This window comes from Carassius gibelio, chromosome B4 (genome assembly GCF_023724105.1).
Source record: "Carassius gibelio isolate Cgi1373 ecotype wild population from Czech Republic chromosome B4, carGib1.2-hapl.c, whole genome shotgun sequence".
NCBI classification, from domain to species: domain Eukaryota; kingdom Metazoa; phylum Chordata; class Actinopteri; order Cypriniformes; family Cyprinidae; genus Carassius; species Carassius gibelio.
Window position 1 is genome coordinate 26,051,837 of NC_068399.1, and position 22,450 is coordinate 26,074,286.

General features: G+C 35.1%; 1 protein-coding gene across 6 annotated transcripts in view; it reads left to right on the forward strand.

The window, feature by feature from the left end:
- The window catches only part of LOC127956222 (cGMP-inhibited 3',5'-cyclic phosphodiesterase 3A-like), a 97,503-nt gene that overhangs the window by 60,876 nt on the left and 14,177 nt on the right, over nt 1-22,450 (forward strand). For 2 of the 6 annotated variants that reach the window (XR_008153516.1, XM_052554014.1), the window contains exons 3-9: nt 6,040-6,057; nt 6,502-6,765; nt 14,079-14,236; nt 17,702-17,796; nt 17,881-18,100; nt 20,929-21,002; nt 21,153-21,268. Coding sequence is in view for 5 of the 6 variants with exons in the window: in XM_052554014.1 (XP_052409974.1) it covers nt 6,040-6,057; nt 6,502-6,765; nt 14,079-14,236; nt 17,702-17,796; nt 17,881-18,100; nt 20,929-21,002; nt 21,153-21,268 (945 nt within the window). In the remaining variant the exon portion in view is untranslated. The remainder of the gene's footprint in view (nt 1-6,039; nt 6,058-6,501; nt 6,766-14,078; nt 14,237-17,701; nt 17,797-17,880; nt 18,101-20,928; nt 21,003-21,152; nt 21,269-22,450) is intronic. The other 4 variants (XM_052554018.1, XM_052554016.1, XM_052554015.1 and 1 more) reach the window with 3 other exon arrangements.

Consider the following 22,450-nt stretch of genomic DNA (forward strand, 5'->3'; position numbering starts at 1 on the left):
CTTGCTCAAGTGTCAAAGCGACCTGACAAACGAATGACTGACTCCTTCCGCCACTTCAGTATAATGAAGTGAAGTAAGTAGCCTTTAAAACACTGCTCTTTCCACAAACAGCCATTAACATTCTTGTGTTGTGAGGAGCTCAGGCAGCTCACTTCATTCACAATTTAGTCCTGCTGTAATTTTTATGATGCCGTTGTGACACATTGGCTGTTAAAACTGCAGTCAAGGGGCGCAAAGCAATGGCGATACACAATCAGAGCAGTGCTGCAGTGCTATGACGGTTTGTCACGCTTGTTTTGAGTCGTTTCGCATGCTTTAAAACTCGTTCTCATGCAAAAACATGAATACATTCCACCATCCAAGATTATAGTAATACCAATACTGGGTTGGTTGAGCACTCAAATCACACAAGACTCGTTTTTGTGTATATGTGTATGTCGTATTTATGTACACTATTGTTCAAAAGTTTAATGTAAGATTTTAATTTAGTATTAGTAGAAATTAGTAGTTTTATTCATCACAGATGCATTAATTTGTCCAAAAGTGACAGTAAAGAGATCTGTTATGTTACAAAAGGTGTCTGTGTTTTTTTCTTTCAAATCAGTGCTGATGTGACACTGAAGACTGTAATGATTTGATGATGCAGAAAATTCAGCATTTCAACACAGGAATAAATTACATTTTAAAATATATTACTATAGAAAACCGCTATTTTAAATTGTAATAATATTTAACATTTTTAATCAACTTGCTGAGCAGAAAATACTTTTTTCAAAAACATTTAATAATCTTCCCAACCCCAAACTAAGCAGTAGTGTGTATATATTTGTTTGTTTTGGCATTATTTGCATGACATTTAAGCATATTACAACCCAAAAATTCCCACTAATAAATATTTTTAATATTACAATTAATTTGAAAAATTTAATTAATTAAGAGTACAAAAAGGCGACTATAACGACATGATATATAAATTATCTGTAACTTCATGTCTTTATTAATGATTAAATGTATATGTGTGTGTGTGTGTGTGTGTGTGTGTGTGTGTGTGTGTGTGTGTGTGTGTGTGTGTGTGTGTGTGTGTGTGCGTGCGTGTGCGTGTGCGTGTGTGTGTGTGTGTGTCATTTGACAATTTGGCATTGCAGTAATTAACTTATTTTTTTTTTGTAATTTCTTTAGGAGAAAATGTGTTTAATGTTCATTAAGTTGATGTCACAATGCAGAAATGCTCAGTTGTCCTAAAAACAGGCTTTTTATGCTTAATATTTGATTTCCTTTTGAGTTTGGAATGAAATATGACTTTTATATGTTCTTTATATATATATATATATATATATATATATATATATATATATATATATATATATATATATATATATATATATATATATATATATATATATAATCAGTGTCAAATTGTCTTTTTTGAGGGAATTACAGGAAGCACTCATTTATGCAGTATTCAGATGGGACGGTCCTGGTGTGGCATATACTGTAAGTTAGTGTAGAGTAAGGGAAACATCTCGTAAAGGGTTCTTCCTCTTTTACTCCTCGCTGCACCTCAGCATCTGTGTGACGCCGGCGCATGTGTGTGTGTTCTTCTGAAGAGTCGAGTGTAGAAACACGTGCATCAAAGCCCTCGCTTTTGCTTTCATGCATCCCGTCGGACGGCGTGTTTTGAATGCATATGCACGGAGAAGAACATGACTCAGCATCTCTCAGTGTCTAGTGTAAGCCCTGCGATCAATGAGACGCTATACCTCCCGGCTGTCCTGTACTGCTGTTCACAAAGGCCCTGATCAACCTGCTCGGATCGATATGGTTTCCAGCAGCAACCCCCGTTTTGTTCCCTGGATGTGTTGTTGATATCACCTATGTGCACACACACATTCGCACACACACACACACACAATCACACTAATCCGAGAACATTAGTCGAGGAGAGAGTCCATTTCAGTCAGGTAATGGGCAGATCTGGCTATCACTGGATGTCGTAAAGGTTGCGCTGAAGAGAGAGATAATGTGTTTTATTTAAGGCTGGGTTCTTGAGCAACTTTCCCATAAACACCTCTCTTGTTTTAGTCATCGGTAAAACACACAAACACACAAACACACATGTGCTAAAGTTTAAGAGAGCCCCAGTTTGATTTCACGGCCCATTGTTTGCACAGAATATCCTCTTGTTTGACAAGCTCGCCGCTGACTCACGTCTCTTGATCTTGGTTGCAGCAGACACTGTTTTGATAACGGATTGAGAGAGAGAGAGAGAGGGGAAAATGTAATGAAAGGAAGGAGCTGAAGACTCCCACTCATGGAGCGATGTTGCCTCAGTCCACTTAACCTCGCTCTCCGTGCCTTCTATATTTAATCGCCCTTTTTGACTTCCCGGCAGTCCGTGTGTGACCCGAGTGGAAGACCTGAGGAACACAGAGAGCAGAGGAAGTGATTCTCAGTCTCTCCACAGTTGGAACGATACCTTTCCGTCTCCAGACATTTATCAAAATCTGTCAGGAATATGCACAGGTCACAATTCACCACACATGTAAAATATACATCAACTTTTTTGTCACACTGTAATGACAATTCAAGTGTAGTTGATCTTATAAATATGACATATACATACATATACAGTACCAGATATTCACAATATCCCGACTATTTAATATAGTTAAGCATATGTGACAGTAATGCTGTTATTACTGTAAGTTTGTGTATTTATATGTTGTTATTATATAATAATTTTTTTTATTAAATGCATATATCTATATACTGTATATATAGATAGATAGATAGATAGATAGATAGATAGATAGATAGACAAACACACACACACACACACACACACACATATATATATATATATATATATATATATATATATATATTAAACATTTGTTAGAAAAAACTTTATTTGATATAATATTTAATTGTAAACAAACGAAGATCTTTTGAGTAAAATGTGAGCTGAAGATGTTTTTGTGAGACTCACCTGCACAAACAACAAATGAATCTGAGAAAGCACTGCTATTTTCCCACAAGGGTCACTAGCAGGCCCCCTGCTGTGGGTCGTGAGGTCGTGACCTGCTCTCCTCCTCATCCACACACAGCTCTCATTAATACTCCACCAAGCCCATAACTTCTGACCTGTGCGGCGGTCCACGCTGAGCCAGCTCGTTCCCGACTGTTAAAACTAAACCCAGCAGCCTTTCTGTTTCCAAACATGCACATCAGCGGAACTCAAACGTTTCACAACTCGAGCCTCTCTTACTCAGCCTTTTGGCGTCTGACAGCGGCTAGCTCTGAGATATGTAGCGTGACGCTGCGCATGCATCCTCCACATGTTCTCGCTTTAGTGACTCACGGCAGATGAAGGACGTCAGAGGAGACCTGGAAAGCTTCTTTTTAACTCCCTCTGTGTTTGAGTTTGTCATTCCAGCCGTGCTCTTGTCTTTCCCTGAGCGCAGCGGCTAATTACCGCACCTCACTGAAGGCTCATTTAGTCAGAGGAAGCTTTAGCAACACCGCTGGGATATGAATTCACCTGAATGCCACACGGCTTTCTTTCATTCTAAAGGAATAGTTCACCCATAAATGAAAATTTGCTGAAAATGTACTCACCCTTAGGTCACGCAAGATGTAGTTGAGTTTGTTTCTTCATCAGATTTGGAGAAATGTAGCATTGCATCAGTGTCTCATCAATGGGTGCTCTGCAGTGAATGGGTGCCGTCAGAATAAGAGTCCAAATAGCTGATAAAAACATCACAATAATCCACAGCACTCCAGTCCATCAGTTAACATATTATGAAGCCAAAAGTTGCGTGTTTGTAAGGAACAAATCCATCATTACGATGTTTTATCTTCACACCACTGCTTTCAGTTAAAATACACAGAGTCCATAATCCATAATAAATCTCCTCCAGGAAAAAAAAAAAAAGTCTCTAGTTGTCTGTCTCTCACATCAAACTCCTGCCACATATTTGTTTATAACTATCTTGGACTGTTTTGGATTGGAAACAGTGCTGGATCCATGCAGATTTCTCTCCTGATTCAGATGAGATGACTTTTTCGCCGGAGAAAGCAATATTACGGATTATGGACTTTAAGTTAAAAAATGTCTTGATGCATTTGTTTCTTACAAACACAGCTTTTGTCTCCACTAGATGTTAAGTTTAAAAAAAAAAGGATCCCTGAGCTAACTAGAAATGCATGCATTTGCATAAAGCATAAATTTGTCTATAACAGAGGCATGCATTTTCATCAGAGTGGACATTAAACTGTATACAGAAACTGCAATGCACAACATTTTACTTTGATTATGATTGCTGCTATTAATCATAATAGCATAATCATAATATTTTGTTTACATGAGCTTTAAATTAATCTGAGTACTGCTTAAGTCGCATTTTGAATGTAGTGATTTTTTGTTTAGGCATATTTGTCTGCAACTGCTATAATTTTCTGATGCTGTTATGTGTTTCACAGAATGATAAACATAACTAGATGTTTCAGGACTTTAGATTTGATTACTGTATGCTAAACACACCAGTTTGGTATTGATAGACCACAATCAGTGTCAATTTGCTGTCTAAAATCTGATCACATAAGTTTAATCATCCAAATCATTCAGACTGGAAATGCAAAAGTACTTATTTGTATTCATTTTCTATGGTGACACCAATAATTTTCTTTTTTTTAGTGTGCGCCGAGGCATGAATGATTAGTCTCATGATCTAGCCTCCATGATCTGTTTTAATGCAGCTCAATCTATTATTATTTTATATAATCCAAGCGAGGGATTTTGCATTATTCAGCAAGGGTAGTTCCCTTGTAGGGGTCTGTGACAGAGCAAATCCAATACAGTAATATCAGACCGAGCACTTAATACATGTGTGTGTGGGTGTATTACACAAACAGAGAGTGAGTAGAAACCCAGCCCTGGTTGTGTTAGCAAGCACTCATCTGTCAACGACACACGAGCTGACAGAATGAATCTAGGAGTTTCTGACGGAGGGGAAAAATGTAAACAAACACGTGTCTACCATCAGTATCCTGCATCTCTGTTTCCTGTTTGGTTCATGCACATCTTGCACAAGGTTTATGAGATTTCACAGAAGATGCTGATGAGGACAGAGCAGATTATTTCCAATCGTGCTTTTTTTTATTTTTTTTTTATTTTTTTACTATTTTAATGTATTATAAAAACACAATATAATAAAATAATAAATAAATATATGTCACAAATCTATTGTTAAAACTATGAACAAAAATTTAAAGCCACTGCTGGTGTATGTCTTGTGATGTTTGCTTGCAATGCACTGATTTTTTAAAAATCATTATTATTTTTATTTATTTATTTATTATTATTATTAGTTTTATTATTATAATTTGTACTTATACTATAGTATACTATAATTGTATTATAGTATTTTTATTTTTAAATGTATATTAATTAATCATATATATATAGTACATACAGTATTTTAATATAAATATTTAGATTTTTATATATTATTATTATTATTTATTTTACTTATTTAATGATTTATTAATTTACATATTATTTTTAATATGCATTAATATGTAAATGTAGGTTGTCATATTTTAATTTATTTGTGTCATGATTATTTCTGAATGAGCCATTTTTGCAGCTTATGTTCCAGCATTGTTTGTGTGCATAGCTAATCAAACAAGAGGCATAGGAGTAAACCATAGCGATTTTGCTCATGAATATTAATTGTGCGTCATTCGCTCTGTAGTCCTGACTGATTGGCTTAAATGCAGAGGCTTTGTCTTTTGTGTCTTGTTACTTTGGCCAAGAGAAATGCAATTCCATTTGATGACTTTTGGAATGCAAAAATGAGACACTTAGCAGTTGAGGGCTCTTTGCGATCTATGAAAATGAAGCACATTCTGTTGGCATCTGAACATACGCCCCAGCAGATGCTGCCTGTCGTGAAGATCTCTCTGAATTTTGAAGATCTCTCTCTCTCTTTCTCTCTTTCTCGAACAATGAACATCTGCACGACCCAATACGAACAGCCATCTGGCCTAATGCAAGTCAGTCTCTCCTTCCTCCATTAGTTATTCTCTGTATGTGTCCGTCCGTCATCTGCTCTTGATGTCTGTCTCCCACCCCTGCCGCCCCCATCGTGCATGTGTGTGAATACTGTATCCCACAGCCGTTTTTGAGGGCTAGCGAGGAAAGACTGAGTGTGATAAATGTGTCCTCTTTCTGTACTTCTCATGACCTCCTTCTCTCTTGCCCTCGAAATCTCTTTCTCTCTCTCGTTCTCTGTGTCTCTCGTTCCCCCGTGTGTGTAGCAGTGCGGCGTCACTCTCTGCGTCAGTGTGCCATTACGTCAGCCCTGCATCGCGTCACCGCTGAGTTGCAGATGAGCTAACGTTGCTTTTTCTCTCTCCCCCTTTGTCTCTTCCTCTCCCGCTACCTGTGCGTTTAACTCTGCCTCTGCCTTACGCCCACTTCCTGTCTCTCTCATCCAGTCTTCGGGCACCAGCGTGACGGTGGACATCGCGGTGATGGGCGAGGCCCACGGACTGATCTCAGATCTGCTGGCTGACCCCTCCCTCCCGCCGAACACCTGCAGCACCCTGCGGGCCGTCAGTAACCTGCTCAGCACCCAGTTCACCTTCCAGCCGCTGCACCACCGGCCGCGCCTGAGCCCCCTGCTGGCCTTCAGCGACGGACACGCCTGCTCCGACTCGGAGGAGGTGCCGGAGAAAGGAGAGAGGCTGGCCATCCCGAAGGTAAGGCCACACCCTCTCAGGTAGCAGGATTTGATTGGTAATTGCCGCTTCACTAAGCCCCGCCTTAAAAATATGACTAACTTTTGCAGCTGTTGCAGCCACGCCCACTTTTTCCTTTCCATTCATTTCTTTCCCAGAGATTTTTTTTTTTAAGTATCACCACAGATCCATATTGTGACGTACAGTACATTCGAGTTTAAATTAAAAGAAAGTAAGATAAAGGAGGGACTTAGTTCTATGCATCAGTTTTTAATTGGATGTTGCTAAGGTCCACCTTAAAATATGACTGACTAATCTGATCTATGCAGCTGTTGTGTCCTCACCCATTTCTTTTTTTCATTTTCAGCCATTTTTTTTAGTAGGGACAGTTCATGACGTACATGTGAGTTTAATAAAATAATGATGTCAACAAATGTGGGCGGGACTTGGGACTTGAGAGAAGGCACCAGAGAAAGAAGTACGGGGATTTGATTGGTATTTGACCGTTTGCTATGCCCCGCCTTAAAAATACTGCATGACTGAACATTGCAGCTGTTGCAGCGCCGCTCACTTTTCCATTTCCATTAATTTTGTTCATAGAGACATTTTAAGTAGCAACAGATCCATATTGTGATATACATAAGTTTAATGTAAAAAGCCACGCCTTAAAATGCAAATCTGATCTTTGCAGCTTTTGTGGTCTCACTCATGTTTTTTTCACCATTTTCCAGTCATTTTTTATTTTTTTTAAGAAGGGACATAGTCTGTCTCCCATATTATGATATACATATGAGTTTAATGAATTAACAACTTAGAAGAATTTGGGCTTGACTTGGTTCTGTGCTTCGTTTCCCAAAAGCATCATAAGCTAAAGTACATTGTAGACCCATTGAAACAAATTTAACTATGATAAACTTAGGCTTACGATGCTTTAAGGAAACGCAGCCCTGGTTTGTTGTTGATTGGATGTTGAGGTGTGAGAGGAAGTGCCTTTGCTAAGCTCCACCTTAAAAATATGATTTACCAGTTTTGATTGACAAAGAAAAATGTAGAAGAGACTTGCTTTTTGCTTTGATTGGTAGTTGGTCCTTTTCCAAGCTCCGCCTTCTAATTACAGCTTACAGTCATAGATCTGCATTTCCAGATTTTTTTAAAGCAGCATATGTGGGCGGGAATTGGTTCTATGCATCTGTTGTTGATTGGATGTTGAGATGTGGATGTGACATTACCTTGACCTTGCATGGGTGGAGTTAAAGTCGACTTAACTATTTGAAAAGCCTGCGTATTTGTGTCATGTGTCGTTTTCGCCAAAAGTGCTGGTTATTACATTTAGATTAAAAGATATAAGGTCAAAACTTTTTTTTTTTTTTTTATTAAACATTTACACAGATCTTGTGTTCTCAATAAGATCTATAACATGCATTTTTACATAATATAATACTAGTCGTATTTGTAATAATACTAGTATCATTACAAATACTAATAACAAGTAGTAAATACCACTTTGAATAAATCATGAAATTCTAAAGTAGAAAAACCGAAATACTGTTTTCTTGCAAAACATACTGCAATAATCGTTATTTACAACTTTGAACTTAATTTTTGCAGTATATTATCAGACAGGCTTTCGCACTTATATAATGGAGTTGCATGGAAGCCTGTGTTTGGATCGTTTTATGTAGAATACCATTGATAAATGATTCAAAAGTACAATAAAACATTTTATACAGTAGAACAGTAATCAGTACATTTCTGTAAAGATAAATCACATATAAAATGCTTGAACATGCCACCATGTACCAACTCCAGGCCATTTATGAATAATATCCAGTCTATTTATGAGTCCATGTCACTGAAAGTCATGCCGTTCATACCTAGTGAAGTGAAGACTTTGAGACAAAAGAAAAAGACTCCATTGTGTTTAATGGTTTACTGCCACAGCCAATGCTCTGTATTTTTCATCACACACACACACACACACACACACACGTTCCTTCCTCATTCACGCCAGCATGGCAGGTCTCTAATGTTGCGGACAATGACGCACATTCTCACAGAAGCCTTTTAATGTTTCACCAGCACTGCAGTTAAAAATGCATGCCGGCACTTAAAGAGTAGGTGAGGCAAACTCACTATCCGTCTCTCCAGAGCTTTTCCCATGCTGCAGTGCTCAGCAAACAACACTAAGAGATGTTTATTAGAGCCCATTCATTACACCTGGTCCATATGTAGGTCACACCGCACTACGCTCTGATACTGAACAGAATTCAGAGCGCCGGCCTTATTATTTTTTCCACAGCATACTGTATATAATGAGATATTTTGGCAGTGTGAAGAAAAACACGAGCGAGTCTGGTTCTTTAAGCAGCATTTTATCTGTCAGAGCTACAGCTGTGTCAATATCGGAATAAAAACGGCACGAAATACAACTGATGTGGTGACACGATTTTCGTAGAAGGTCAAATAGTTGTGGCGTGTCTGGGTGTCCAGTTTGGCTGCGGCTCAGGAAACAGGGCTTTTTCACATAAATCCCAAATCACTTTACCTGTATATTTTAGGAGCTAAAGAAAAACACTTTTCCTGAGGTGTCAGATTTCTGCAGCGCTGCTGATCGGACGTTCATTTCTAGAGCCGGTAAACATGCAACACGGTTACCGTAGGTCAGAAACCTTTAACGCATTATACATGCATGAGCTCCCTGCCTTAAAAAGTAGCTACTATTAAGATTTAAAGGCCGATTCCTCCAGTATTTTCCTACTATAGGATTTCGAAGCAAGCGCATACCTCTGTCGCAGACGTTTAAAATGCTAATCTATTTGAGAGCTAATAGGAAAAGAAAGTTGTTGAACTGACCGGTTCAATGCACTCTCAGGCCCTGGACTATTCCCTGTAGATTTTGTTAGTTTTTTTGTGTATCTTGATGTTTTTCAGGCTTTTTAAAGATATTGTATGTCATATAAATGTTAAAATACTTTAAAATATTTTTTTATATTAAATTGAATAAAAACTTTTTTTATTGTCTTTGTAATATATTTTAATATTTTTAAATATTTATACATTTTATAAATGTTTATGCATTTTATAAATGTTTCGGTAAGAAGAAAAATTAAGTATAAATCGAATTAAAGCTAAATAAACACAAGTGCATTGCATATTGTAAAATATGTATACAAAATAAGTAAATAGATCAATAAAAAACAAATAAGAAATTAATAAGAAAACATATTTACTTACAGTGCATAAGAGTAAAGCATACAAAAAAGTGGCTATAAAAACTTTATAAAGTCACTATAATTTTTTTTTTCTTTTTATAAAATATTCAACTAAATTGCTAAATATATTTAAGGAGCAATTTGACATCTCTTGAGGGTTTTTACCTGTAATCACTGGTATTTTGCTGCAAAATGACAAATGATTATCGTTGAGATTTTGTGCAAAAATGCTTAAGTGGTTGCTGGAAAATTTGCACATATCGTTTTAATGAAAGGTTGTGAGGTTCTGTGGCAGGGCCGTGGCTAGTGGGGTGAAAGGTGGTGACGATTACAAGAGACCACGGCTGAGGACCACCGTCTGTCTGAATCCAGCCTAATAAAGATGCTCAGAACAGTTGACGGTCCATTGCTGCGCATTGTCACAAAAGCTTATCAGTTGCATGTGTTTTTAAGCCTTGCCAATTTAAACATTCAAAATAGTTTAAAGTACTCAAACACAAGATTCACGAACAAATACAAACCGCAGTTTAAACATGCAAACAGAAAAAGATGTGAAAGAGCCCACTTCAGCTCTGTGTTCTGTGTGAACAGGGCGCACGCAGAGAGATGCATCACAAAGGGCTTCAACACCGAATTTGAAACAACAAATGCATACAAAATGATGTCAAAATACCCGTCTTGGAGAGTATCCTCGAAAAAACATTGGTTATGTCTAAAGTGAAAGTAAACGGAGAGTATTTGGATGTGTATCATAATAATGGATGCATTGTCTCTTAAAGTGACAGCGCCAAATTTACTAGCTGCTGTAATTTTAATCCAGTAAAATGAAAGAAAATTACACACTGCTCTTGACTGAATTACTTTGTAGTTTTAACAAGAATTAATCCACAGGCAAACCAAAATTGAATCAGACACCAGATATAATGTTGTATATTTTTTTCACTAGTGGGTGCAGGACACTATAGTTCATTGATGCAAGTTAGTATAGCAAAATAAAGTGAACTGTGACATTAAACCCAAAAATTCTTCATACAGTTGACTACCATAAAAAAAAAATTGGGAACAAAAATTAATTCAGACACTCTTTAATTGCTAATGCAAGCTTTTTACACCACAGACTGAACACAATTTAGCATTGCTTTGTAATTGCTTGAGCTAAATTGGTATTATTTAATTGTGAACGTAGAGCTATTTGACCAAATTCATTACATACATTTCAATCAGTGTTATCTGACATTATAAAGATGAAATTGAAAAGTGAAAAGTGAGTTCTTGTCATATTTTATTACCATTTTCTAAATAACCTGTGATAATGTGAGAAATGTTGAAGGTGTCTGAATAGATTTTAGTTTGACTGTATATTCAGTTTTACAGTGAAGACTATGCAGTGCTATTTTACATTAGATTTTTCAGTTTCTGTAATGTTTTGCATAAAGAAAACAAGGCCTATTTGGAGCAGTTATTTATTTATATTAATACTAATATTTATACTTTATTAATTTTTATTATACATTTTAATAATAATAATAATAATAGTAAATTAATATTCTTTTAAGTCAGTATAAATACATCACAAAAAATACTGCCAAGATGTTAAATTGCTTAATTGATGATATATATATATATATATATATATATATATATATAATGTTTTTTATAATTTATAAATATATAGTTTTTGCATTCTAGTCAAGACAACACAGTTTTTAAATTGTGATAAGTTTTGCAATATGCTAAAAAATTCGGAGGGGTAAATGTCCTTTAATTTTTTAAGGAAATAGTTGCATAATGCACCTTATGATCCTAAAATTTTAACTGAATATAATATAATACATAGACATGCTCTTGATCGTTCTTGACAACTATTTATTTGAATGTTGATGGACAATAAAGCACATTAATGCAGCAAAAGTAATTAATGTTTTTAAATATAATAATAATCCTAACAATAAATAATAATAATAAAAAAACTTAAAATAGCACAAAAATACTACCAATATGTTTAATTGCTTTATCATTTTAATATCTTTGTGCACCACTTGAGATCATACAGTTTTTAAATTGTGTTCAGTTTGCTACAATGTAGTAAATAATTTGGTTCTTAGAAAATGATAGCATTATGCACCTTAATAATCCTAAAATAGTTTAATTTGTATTTTTTTAATTGTTAGATTCCCTCATATAGGTCAGTTGAGACTGTGATAGGGAGCAAAGCTCCTAGCTGTCACACCGGCTGGAGAAGCTGTTTCAATCAGACACCGCAGAACCCTAATCGGACAAGACTCGGCTCACAGATGCCTGAGCACTGCGACCCTGACAGTCTGTCTGCGTGAGAGAGATGCCACGGCAGAAGAGGAGACGCACGTCCCGAGCACCTCCCAGACATGAGGCCTGCTACATCCACTCAAACATGTTCCTCCCAACTCCAGATGACAGCTGCTCCGGCTGAATTAATATCAGACGCAGATGTTTTCGTGTTTGTGGCTGCATTGCAAAGAATTTGTGATTTGTGACTTCTGACCCCTGTAATGGGATGGCACTGGTCTCCCAGAATGCCCAGGGCATGCACCCATGTGGTTGGGAGATTAGGGTTGGGGGCACGCCTCTACATAAGCCGGAGCCCTGCTCTGCATCTGAAATATTCATGCTCCTGTCCTGTGCATTACCCTGACTCTCAGGGTAATGCAGTTCTCAAACTTTTTGTGCACCATTGTGCAATTTTATATAGTCAAAAATATACTTAACTTTGATGCACAAATGCTTTACCATTCAGAAGTTTCTTTGAAATATATTAAATGTGCCATTGGACCAGATGCTGAAACTTTCTCAGCAGAATTCTTTCCAAACTGTTGTTTCTCCATGACGCTAGTTGACCTGCGAGAGAAAACTGACTTGACAGTTGCTTTACTTTCTGTTCTACTCTAATCTGCATTGCGTTACTTTGAATTCAAAGGGATAATCCACTCAAAATTGAAAATATTGATCATTTACTGCTATTTTAGCATAATTGGGATGCTAGTATTTGACAATTTGCAATATTTAATATTTATTTTAGCATAATGTGTTTTTTCTTTTAAAGTGGAATATGTTTTTAATAGTTGTATTACTTTTTATGTGAAGTTTAGTTATTTAGTGCATCTTTAGTTAAACTAAGCACTTATTTTCATACTGTATATTGAATTTCAGTTTTTTTTTTTACATTGCATTGAAAGGGATAATAAAATTAAAATTGTTCTCATTTACTTAATTCTAGTGCTTTTTTAGTATGATTGAGATACCGTTATGGATTTATGAATAGTTCACTTGTTTTTACCCTTATATTTTAGTTGTATTTATATTTATTTTATACATATATATATATATATATTTAAATTCATATTTTGAATATTTTGAATGTTTTATTTCTACATTTTGATTATATTTATGTTATTAATATGTTATTTTTAATTTTATTTAAAGTTTCTGTTGTTTTTAATATATGCCTGTAGGTTTTATAAATTTTTATGCAAGTTTCAAACCTCTGTGCAGTAAATGACACCAGTAAATGACACCAAAAACATATATATATATATAATTTTTTTTTTTTAGGCTTCTGTCCCTTTAAGTGCATTGATGTAGTCTATTTCATACTGCACAGCCGTGCCACATCCGCCAGCTTGTTTTTGATTGGTTTAAAGTTTGTGATGTCAAGAGCAAATGCAGTGATGCATTTCTCTGGAGGCTTCCATCTGTTCTGTTCCCATTTTCCCAGATGGGGGAAAGGCTCAGTATTCCCTGACGGACCGCTGTCATCTGCCGTCCCTTCAGTTGTTTGGCTTAACGCACAGACTCGCTCTCAAAATACGCACACTCGCTAAGATTTACACCATTTACGTAAAATGTGATCCGGTTTAATCTAAACAAGTGCTTCGTTTAGTAGCCGCACTGCCAAAAAGTGTTAATGTGGCTCTCTGCCTTGTCATACACATGTGTTTGTATTCTGTCTGGGTCAGTGTTCATTGATTGTAATTGGTGACGAGCTTCAAAACTGACCTGAACGGAGAATTTGTGACTGTAAGTGTTTTGCTCCACTGTCAGCATTGTTTTAGTCTAAACTTGATGTGTGTTCTCTTGATATAACAGCGTTTGAGGCGGAGTTTGCCTCCGGGGCTTTTGAGACGCATTTCTTCCACGTGGACCACCACCACCTCAGCCACGGGTCTGCCCACCCTCGAACCCGGGCCGGTCAGACGGGACCGCAGTGCCAGCATCAAAGCACCTCACGATGGCCCTTCCAGCAGGTAATAAACACCCTGTTCTTATGCAGAACAAGCTGTGTTTACCTGTAGTCATCAAAATACATGAACATGACTGAAAGGAATAGTTCGGCCCGAAAATGCTAATTTGCTGAAATGCGCTCAACCTCAGGCCATCATGTTAACATGAAGAAGAGTTTGTTTCTTCATCAGATTTGGAGAAATGTAGCATTGCATCATTTGTTCACCAGCGGATGCTCTGCAGTGAATGGGTGCCGTCAGAGTCTAAACAGCTGATAAAAACATCACAATCATCCACAGCACTCCAGTGCATCAGTTAATGTCTTATAAAGCAAAAAGATGTGTGTTTGTAAGAAACAAATCCATCGTTAAGACGTTTTTACCTTCAAACCATTGCTTCTGACTAAAATTTGAGTCCATAATCCATGGGCATCCAACAGTAGATGGACTGGAGGAAGTGGTATTATGGATTATGGATGCATATGTTAGCCAGAAGTGACAGTTTGAAGTTAAAAACGTCTTTATGATGGATTTGTTTTTTACAAACACACAGCTTTTTGCTTTTCGAGATGTTAACTGCTGTACTGGAGTGGTGTGGATTATTGAGATGTTTTTATCAGCTGTTTAGACTCTCATTCTGACGGCACCCATTCACTGCAGAGGTTTGATATGGTGATATCATCCAGCTTTAAGTGTTTCTTCATACTTTTGATGACCAGCCCAGAATCTTTTCACCATCTTCCTTCATTTTTGTTCAGTGTTTTTGGTGTTTTAGTTTTTTTTATGTTTATGAAGACAGGTGTCCTAACACAAAAGTCTCCGTTTGCTTCATCGGGAAACATTTAATGTATTATTGTATTATGTTAATCTTAACAAACAGCCTTTTTCATGATATGTTTTCTAGTCTAAATTGATTTGATGATATTAGTTCATCTCATTCAATGACATTAGCACGTTTGTCCGAATACTTTCCGGCTCGCCGTATGTGACGCATGAAGTGTTTTGAAGCAACAATACATACTTTCTGAAAATATGAGTCCACGGAGAGGTTCTCAGGATTTATCTGACAGCACTTTTATCCGTTTGCCCTCATTTAGTTTTGTTTGTCATCATTGTCTCGTACGTTGGTGTTTCGCACAGCTGTAGTGGATCAGTGTCAAGCGCTTGAACTTCCCAGAGCTCCTCCGCGCCGTCTTACTCACTCCGTCCCAATGTATGATTCAAATTTTATAATGTCCATCTTTGGGCATTTCTCCACCTTTATATCTCTTATTTCAGCTGGAGTTATACAGACCAGCTAAAGTTCAGCTCATTGATACTGATATCCAGATAGCCATCTGCACTGTGTAGAGTTTAAAGAGGCTTCCTGGAGACTCGAGAACCCGGCTTGTGTTTAGATTTGGGCCTTGTCGAAATAAAAGCCCTGGTGAAAAATGTTGAGGCTGGTTTTAAAGTGGCTTTATGAATATCTGAAAAGTGTTCCCACAGCAGGAGGCCTGTTCACTCCCCTGCTTTTTTAAAGTTGGCAGGAAAGTTCAAGTTTAAATCCCTCTCCAGAAATGAGCCACTTGGACTGTTTTAACCCCAGAAAAAGTGCATTGTGTACTTTCTCATTTACAAGTTCGCCTCTTGAGAGGAAAGAGGTTATGCCGTGTTTGGTTAAAGGGAAGTGTCTTCATCGAGGACACAATACTAGTGGGATACATAAACACTGGAGCAGGGCTGTTATTGCTAACTGAAAATAAATAATAATAAAAAATTACTTAAACTGAAATAAATCTGAAAAATACAAGTTGAAGTACTAAAAGTAAAATGTAACACTAATACTTGGTTAAAACTATATAGAAATTAAAAATAAGAATAAAAGTAAAATAAAAAAACAAACACAACAAAATTACTAAAAATAACTAAATAAAATGAAAAAATAAAACAACTGAAATGTGTGTGCATACATATATACTGTGTGAATATATATATATATATATATATATATATATATATATATATACTGTATATGCATTCTCCTCTTGAAGTACTACAACAACTATAAATAAAAAAGACAAACACACCACAAAATTAGAACAAATAAAATAATTAAAATGAAAAGAAAAATTGAAAAGTATGAAAAAGAATACACACACACATACAGGTGCATCTAAATGGATATCTGAAAATTGAGAAAACATTTTTTTTTACTTATTTCAAAAGTTAAACTTTCATATATTCTAGATTCATTATATATGAAGTAAAACATTAAATGTGTGTATATATATATATATATATATATATATATAATTTTTTTTTTTTTTTTTTTTTACAGCTCAGGAAAGTCAAAATTCAAGTATCTCAAAATATTAGAATATTTAGATTTCAGTTTCATTAAATGACCGTCCCTACACTATAAATGCTGGGTATCTCTTGTTCTGAGCTGATTCAAACACTTCACAAGGAGTGGACTGAAGCTGATCAGGAGTCACACGCTCAGACGTCTCCGGGTAAAGAGCTACCAAGACACTTCTGAAACAGAAACAACATCAGAAGCATCTGACCTGGGCTAAGGAGGAAAAGAACTGGACTGTTGCTCGGTGCTCCAAAGTCCTCTTTTCAGATAAAAGTCAATGTTGCATTTCATTTGGAAATCAAGGTCTGGAGTCTGGAGGAAGACTGGAGAGGCACAGAATCCAAGCTGCTTGAAGTCCAGTCTGAAGTTTCTGAAGTCAGAGATGATTTGGGTGCGTGACGTCTGCTGGTGTTGCTCCATTGTGTTTTATCAAGTCCAAAGTCAATGCAGCCGTCTTCCAGGAGATTTTGGAGCGCTTTATGACACTCCTCACTGATGCTGGAGCCCTGACCAAGTATTGAGAGCATAAATGAACTTGATTTAAATAACTTGACCTTTTCTGGTTTGCTAATTCTTTTTTAGATTGATCTTAGGAAATATTCTAATATTTTGAGACACTGGATTTTTGTCTCTCATGAGCTGTAAGCTCTAATCATCAAAATGAAATGTTTAACTTTACATGTCATGAATCTAGAATCTACGATAGTTTTACTTTTTGAAATAAGTTACAAAAAATACCTAAAAGTTAAACAAAATAAAATCTATGTTGACATTGAGAATTACGCTTTTTAACTAAAATAATAATCATCTGTTTTCATCTTTAAGTGCTAAAATAACTATAAATAAAATAAAACTAAACATTCAAACAAAACGTGATAACTATAATGTAGTAAAGAATATAGACATATTTTACAAAAACACAGGAAAATTACTAAAAAGAAAAATTTTAATATAAAATGAAATCTAGTGCAAAATATTAACTATATATACACTATAAATACCTTTATATATTAACTCAGCATGGGAACGCACAGATATAACTATATAAATATATTAAAATATTGAAGGCTAAACAACAAAACCAACATCTCTTTGGCAAAATAAAGCAACATTAATATCTCAGTCATGTGTTTCCTCCTCTCCTGCAGTTTGGTGAACAGTGATTCATGGAACAACTCCCTTTCCAAGAGCAGATCTGTGTCCTCCTCCACCACCAACCACATCTATAGCAAGAGCAGAAGAGGTACAGCGCTGTGTGTGTGTGTGTGAGGAGGGAAAGCAGATAAATGTGCTCTGGTAGTGTCAGTGTGATTCCTCTGCTCTTCAGCAGGTTACCCTTCTTCCAACATCTCACCTCTGGCTTCACCCTGCACCTCTCCTCCAGTCCAGGGCACTCCGCTCACCAGCCCCACTAATAAAAGTCCTTCGGTGGAGCTGCCGGACCCTGAGCTTCCTCCGCCTCGGAGCCCACACAAAGCCTTAACCCACAGTCAGAGCGCCCCCAGCTCCAGCACCTCACAATGGGTGCCCCCTTCACTTTGTAGCAGGTAAAACCCCACCCTTCTGCTCGGCTTCACACATTTGTGCACTGAGTTTTGAGGGAAATTCGTTCAGTTTAAAGCAGAGCTGGAGTGTCCTGCAGCTGTATTGGCATCTGAAAGCACTTTTAAAATATCCCAAAATATTTAATAATGCACGGCGACAATTGATTGTGATTAATCACATTCAAAATAAAGGTTTTTGTGTACATAATATACAGTACAGACCAAAAGTTTGGAAAATTACTATTTTATGTTTTTGAAAAGTTTCTTCTGCTCATCAAGCCTGCATTTATTTGATCAAAAATACAGAAAAAACTGTAATATTGTGAAATATTATTACAACTTAAAATAATAGTTTTCTATTTGAATATACTTAAAAAAATAATTTATTCCTGTGATGCAAAGCTGAATTTTCAGCATCATTACATCCAGTCTGTCACATGATCATTTAGAAATCATTCTGATATTCTGATTTATTATGAGTGTTGGAAACAGTTCTGCCGTCTAATATATGAATAAAAGGTTAAAAAGAACTGCATTTTTTCAAATTAAAAAAAAAAAATCTAATAATATATATTGTAATAATATATTTTCTTTACTATCACTTTTTACTAACACATCCTTTCTGAATAAAAGTATTGATTTTATTTTTTTTTAAAAGAAAGAAAAAAATTACTGACCCCAAATTACTGACCAGTAGTGTTTATTGTTATTACAAAATATTTATATTTTAAAAACATAGCTTCTTTTTTTTTTCATGTGATAGTACCCAAAAAAAAAATTATATATTTGCATATAAATAATTTAGTTATCTTAATTGAAATAGTCATATCTATTAGATATATCTATCAAAAAAACTCCTGCATTTGTTTCTTAAAATACAAAAAAAAACTTTTAATTTTATACCATCCAAAATATTTGATAAATGCAGGTTTAACACACACAAAACTCAAATCTCTAATTTTCTTAATGTAATTCACAGATTTTAGATATTAATTTTCATATCTATATTTTTAAATGAAATGTTATTATATCATCCAAAATATTTGACGATCAAACGTTCTGTTGTAGCGCACACAGAACTCACATCTATAATGTCACATTTGCAGATAAAAAGATAAATACTTGAAATATACATAAATATTTCAATGTTTTAATATTTAGTTTTTAAACTCCTGCTGCGGCTTATTTAAAATGCGTTTGTTTAAAAATGTTATTTTATACACAAACATGCAGGTGTAGCATCCACAGAACTATAATTTCATATTTACATATGAATAATTTGCATATTAATATCTTTGCATACTTGACACCATATGTTTTTAAACACAATTCCTGCTTTAATTTAATTGAGAACTGCTATTATACTCGTCTAGTTATTATATATTAACATCTGTGCAAGTGTGATGTCCAGTTGTTTTCCAGCAGAGAACACCCCACAGCAGTCTTTGATTAAAGAGTTACCCAAACAATATAATCGACCGCCGTTGCACAACTCATCCTTAATGTACCACCAAATGTGTCCATTTTTTTCACTTAACAAGTCTTTTTGAGGAATTTAGCTTGTTTGGACTACTAATGAGTCATTTTAAGAGCAGACAGCGAGTTAATATTAATTTTGTGCCTAATTTATCACTCTGGTCGCTGTTGCATGTAGTACAAGAGCGGACTGCGGCTTCAGGCCGTTATGTGGTTACTGAACAACCACTGATCATTAACTGTGAAAAATACCCAACATTGTGTCTAAATATTAACAGAAGGACGTACACGGTCAGATCTGCCATCCCTCATGGGTTTTGCTCATAGTGATCAGTAATGTCCTGGCGATGGGACAAGGTCACCTTCCCCTTGGCCCGTAATGAATGCTGGGCACAGAGGAACAGCTTGATTGGGTTCTGTCTGGCTCGCTAATTCAGAGAGCTCAGCTAAACAACAGCGACACACACACACACACACACACAGCACGTATCATCAGGGGTTAGTCACCCAGAGAGGACGCCTCTCAGTTTCAATGCAAAATATTAAAATAGGCAATCATGTAATGCATACAGTATGCACGCATAAAGCATTATGCATAAAAACATGATTTTTCTTGTTCTTTAAGGAGTGTTGCTGAAATTAACATGAAATGGCATTCACAACACATTTTTCTGTCATAATGTGGTTTATTTCTGAGTAAAGCAGGTTATTCTGTGAGGAATAGAGTAGATTGTGTGTTGATTTTAATCTTTGGGAATTGATTCAATTCAATTCAATTAAAAAAAGCTTTAATAAAACATTAAATATTGTATTATAGCTCAATTGGTAGAGCATTGCATTAGCAACTGCAATGTTGGGGGTTCGAATCCCAGGGAACACATGATTGTAGAAAATTGTTAGCCTGAATGCAATGTAAGTCACTTTGGATAAATGCATAATTTTTTATATTATATTATATTATATTATATTATATTATATTATATTATAGTATATTATATTATATTATATTATATTATATTATATTATATTATATTATTAATTGTTGTTGTTATTTAAATGCAACACAAAAGCAAAATAACACCAAAAACATCTACATAAATAAATAATGGTTTTGCAATATAATTAAATATATGCAAATGGATATGTTGTACAGTATATATTTTAATTTACTGTTTTATTCATTTATAATTTTTTATAAATCAGTTTCTGGAACACAAAAGTAATTAAATGCAAAAAAATAAAATAAAACAAGAAAGAAAGAAAGAAAGTGAGATGATTTTATCCTTTTGGACTTTGGATTTTGTAATGTTTATTTTCCTGTGTATGACTGTGTATGATTATTGTGTGTGTTGTAGCTGTGGAAGACCGTACAGTAAACTGAGACACGGGGACGGATCCGTAGACGCAGGAGACCGAACACAACAGTCAGGTACCGCCGCTGAATTTGCATTTAGATGCATTTCACTTACCGTCCATTTTTGGATTGAATCCAAATTCATATGTAATTGATGTCTTTATGAGTCTTTCAGAGCTGTCGTGAAATATGAGCCGTGATCCGTTTTTTTTAATAACCTTATAGACGAGCCGCTGATGATGTCGTCAGACTATGAGACCAACCACAGTGACAGCAGCAACTTTGCACAGAACGAGGAGGACGGAGAGGGTCACAGGATGACCTCTCTCATCCCACCAGAGGTACCGTTAACACCACAAATTGATTTTTTATCACTGCAATTTAGTTCTGGCGGGTAGATTTTTTTTTCTGTTCAGTGTTACATGGCTAGAAGCAGTAAAAATACACAATATGAAGAGTTTCATAAAATATGCAGTATGCATATAATATGCATAAAATGTATAATGCACAAAAATACTGCAATAGCATAGTAAATAAATAAGAGTTAATGTGCAATTCTTAGGTATAATTGATCCAGTTAAATAAACTGTCATCAAATCGTAATCAAAACTAAACACTAAAATAATATAAAATATTTTTTTCTCTCTTTCATTATTTATTTATTTTTGTATTTTTTATTTTTTTGTATATACTTTAGTATATTGGCCTCTCTGCTAGAAATTGCTGTCAACATTTTTTTTTAGTTTTCATTCATTTCTAAATGGCAAGATAAAATTATTATGATCAAATAATACATTTTATTAAAGTATAAAAATGAGTATCAGTAGATAGTGAATTTTTATTTATTTTATTTATCTTTTTACACTTAAATACTTTTTATGTTATAATTTTGAGGCCAGGATTATAAAATGTTAATGATTAAATAATGTATTTTAATAAACAATAAAAGTACAGAGATCACATTTTCTTTTTTCTTTTTTATTATATTTGTTATATATTTAATTTGAACTATATTTTATATATTTTTATATTATATTATTACATTTATTTGTACATTTTATTGAATAAACAAGTGCAACAAGATTATTATTTAAATTTAGCAACTTTATTTAATTTTTTTATTTGCTAATGTTATTATATCAACCACACTATTAGATATTATTAGATATTGTTATGTTTTGTATTGTTGTTGTTTTTTTACTTTTTATGCATTTGTATGTCTAAATGTTGAAGCCTGGATAATTAAATGGCTGAAATTTAACCATTATGATTAAATAATTAAAAAAATTAAATAATTAAAATGATTTTTCATAATTGTTTTCTGGTCATTGTTAGAGGGCCTACAAGCATTAAAACAATATACAGTATAAAGTGTTGCATAAAATATGCAGCATGCATGCAATCTTCAGAAAATATAATGCACTGAAATACAGCAACAGCTTTAAGTTCAGAGTTGTTTGTACCAGTTAAACCAGACTGTCATCAAATAGTCATCAGAACCAATCACGGAGCATTTGATTAGT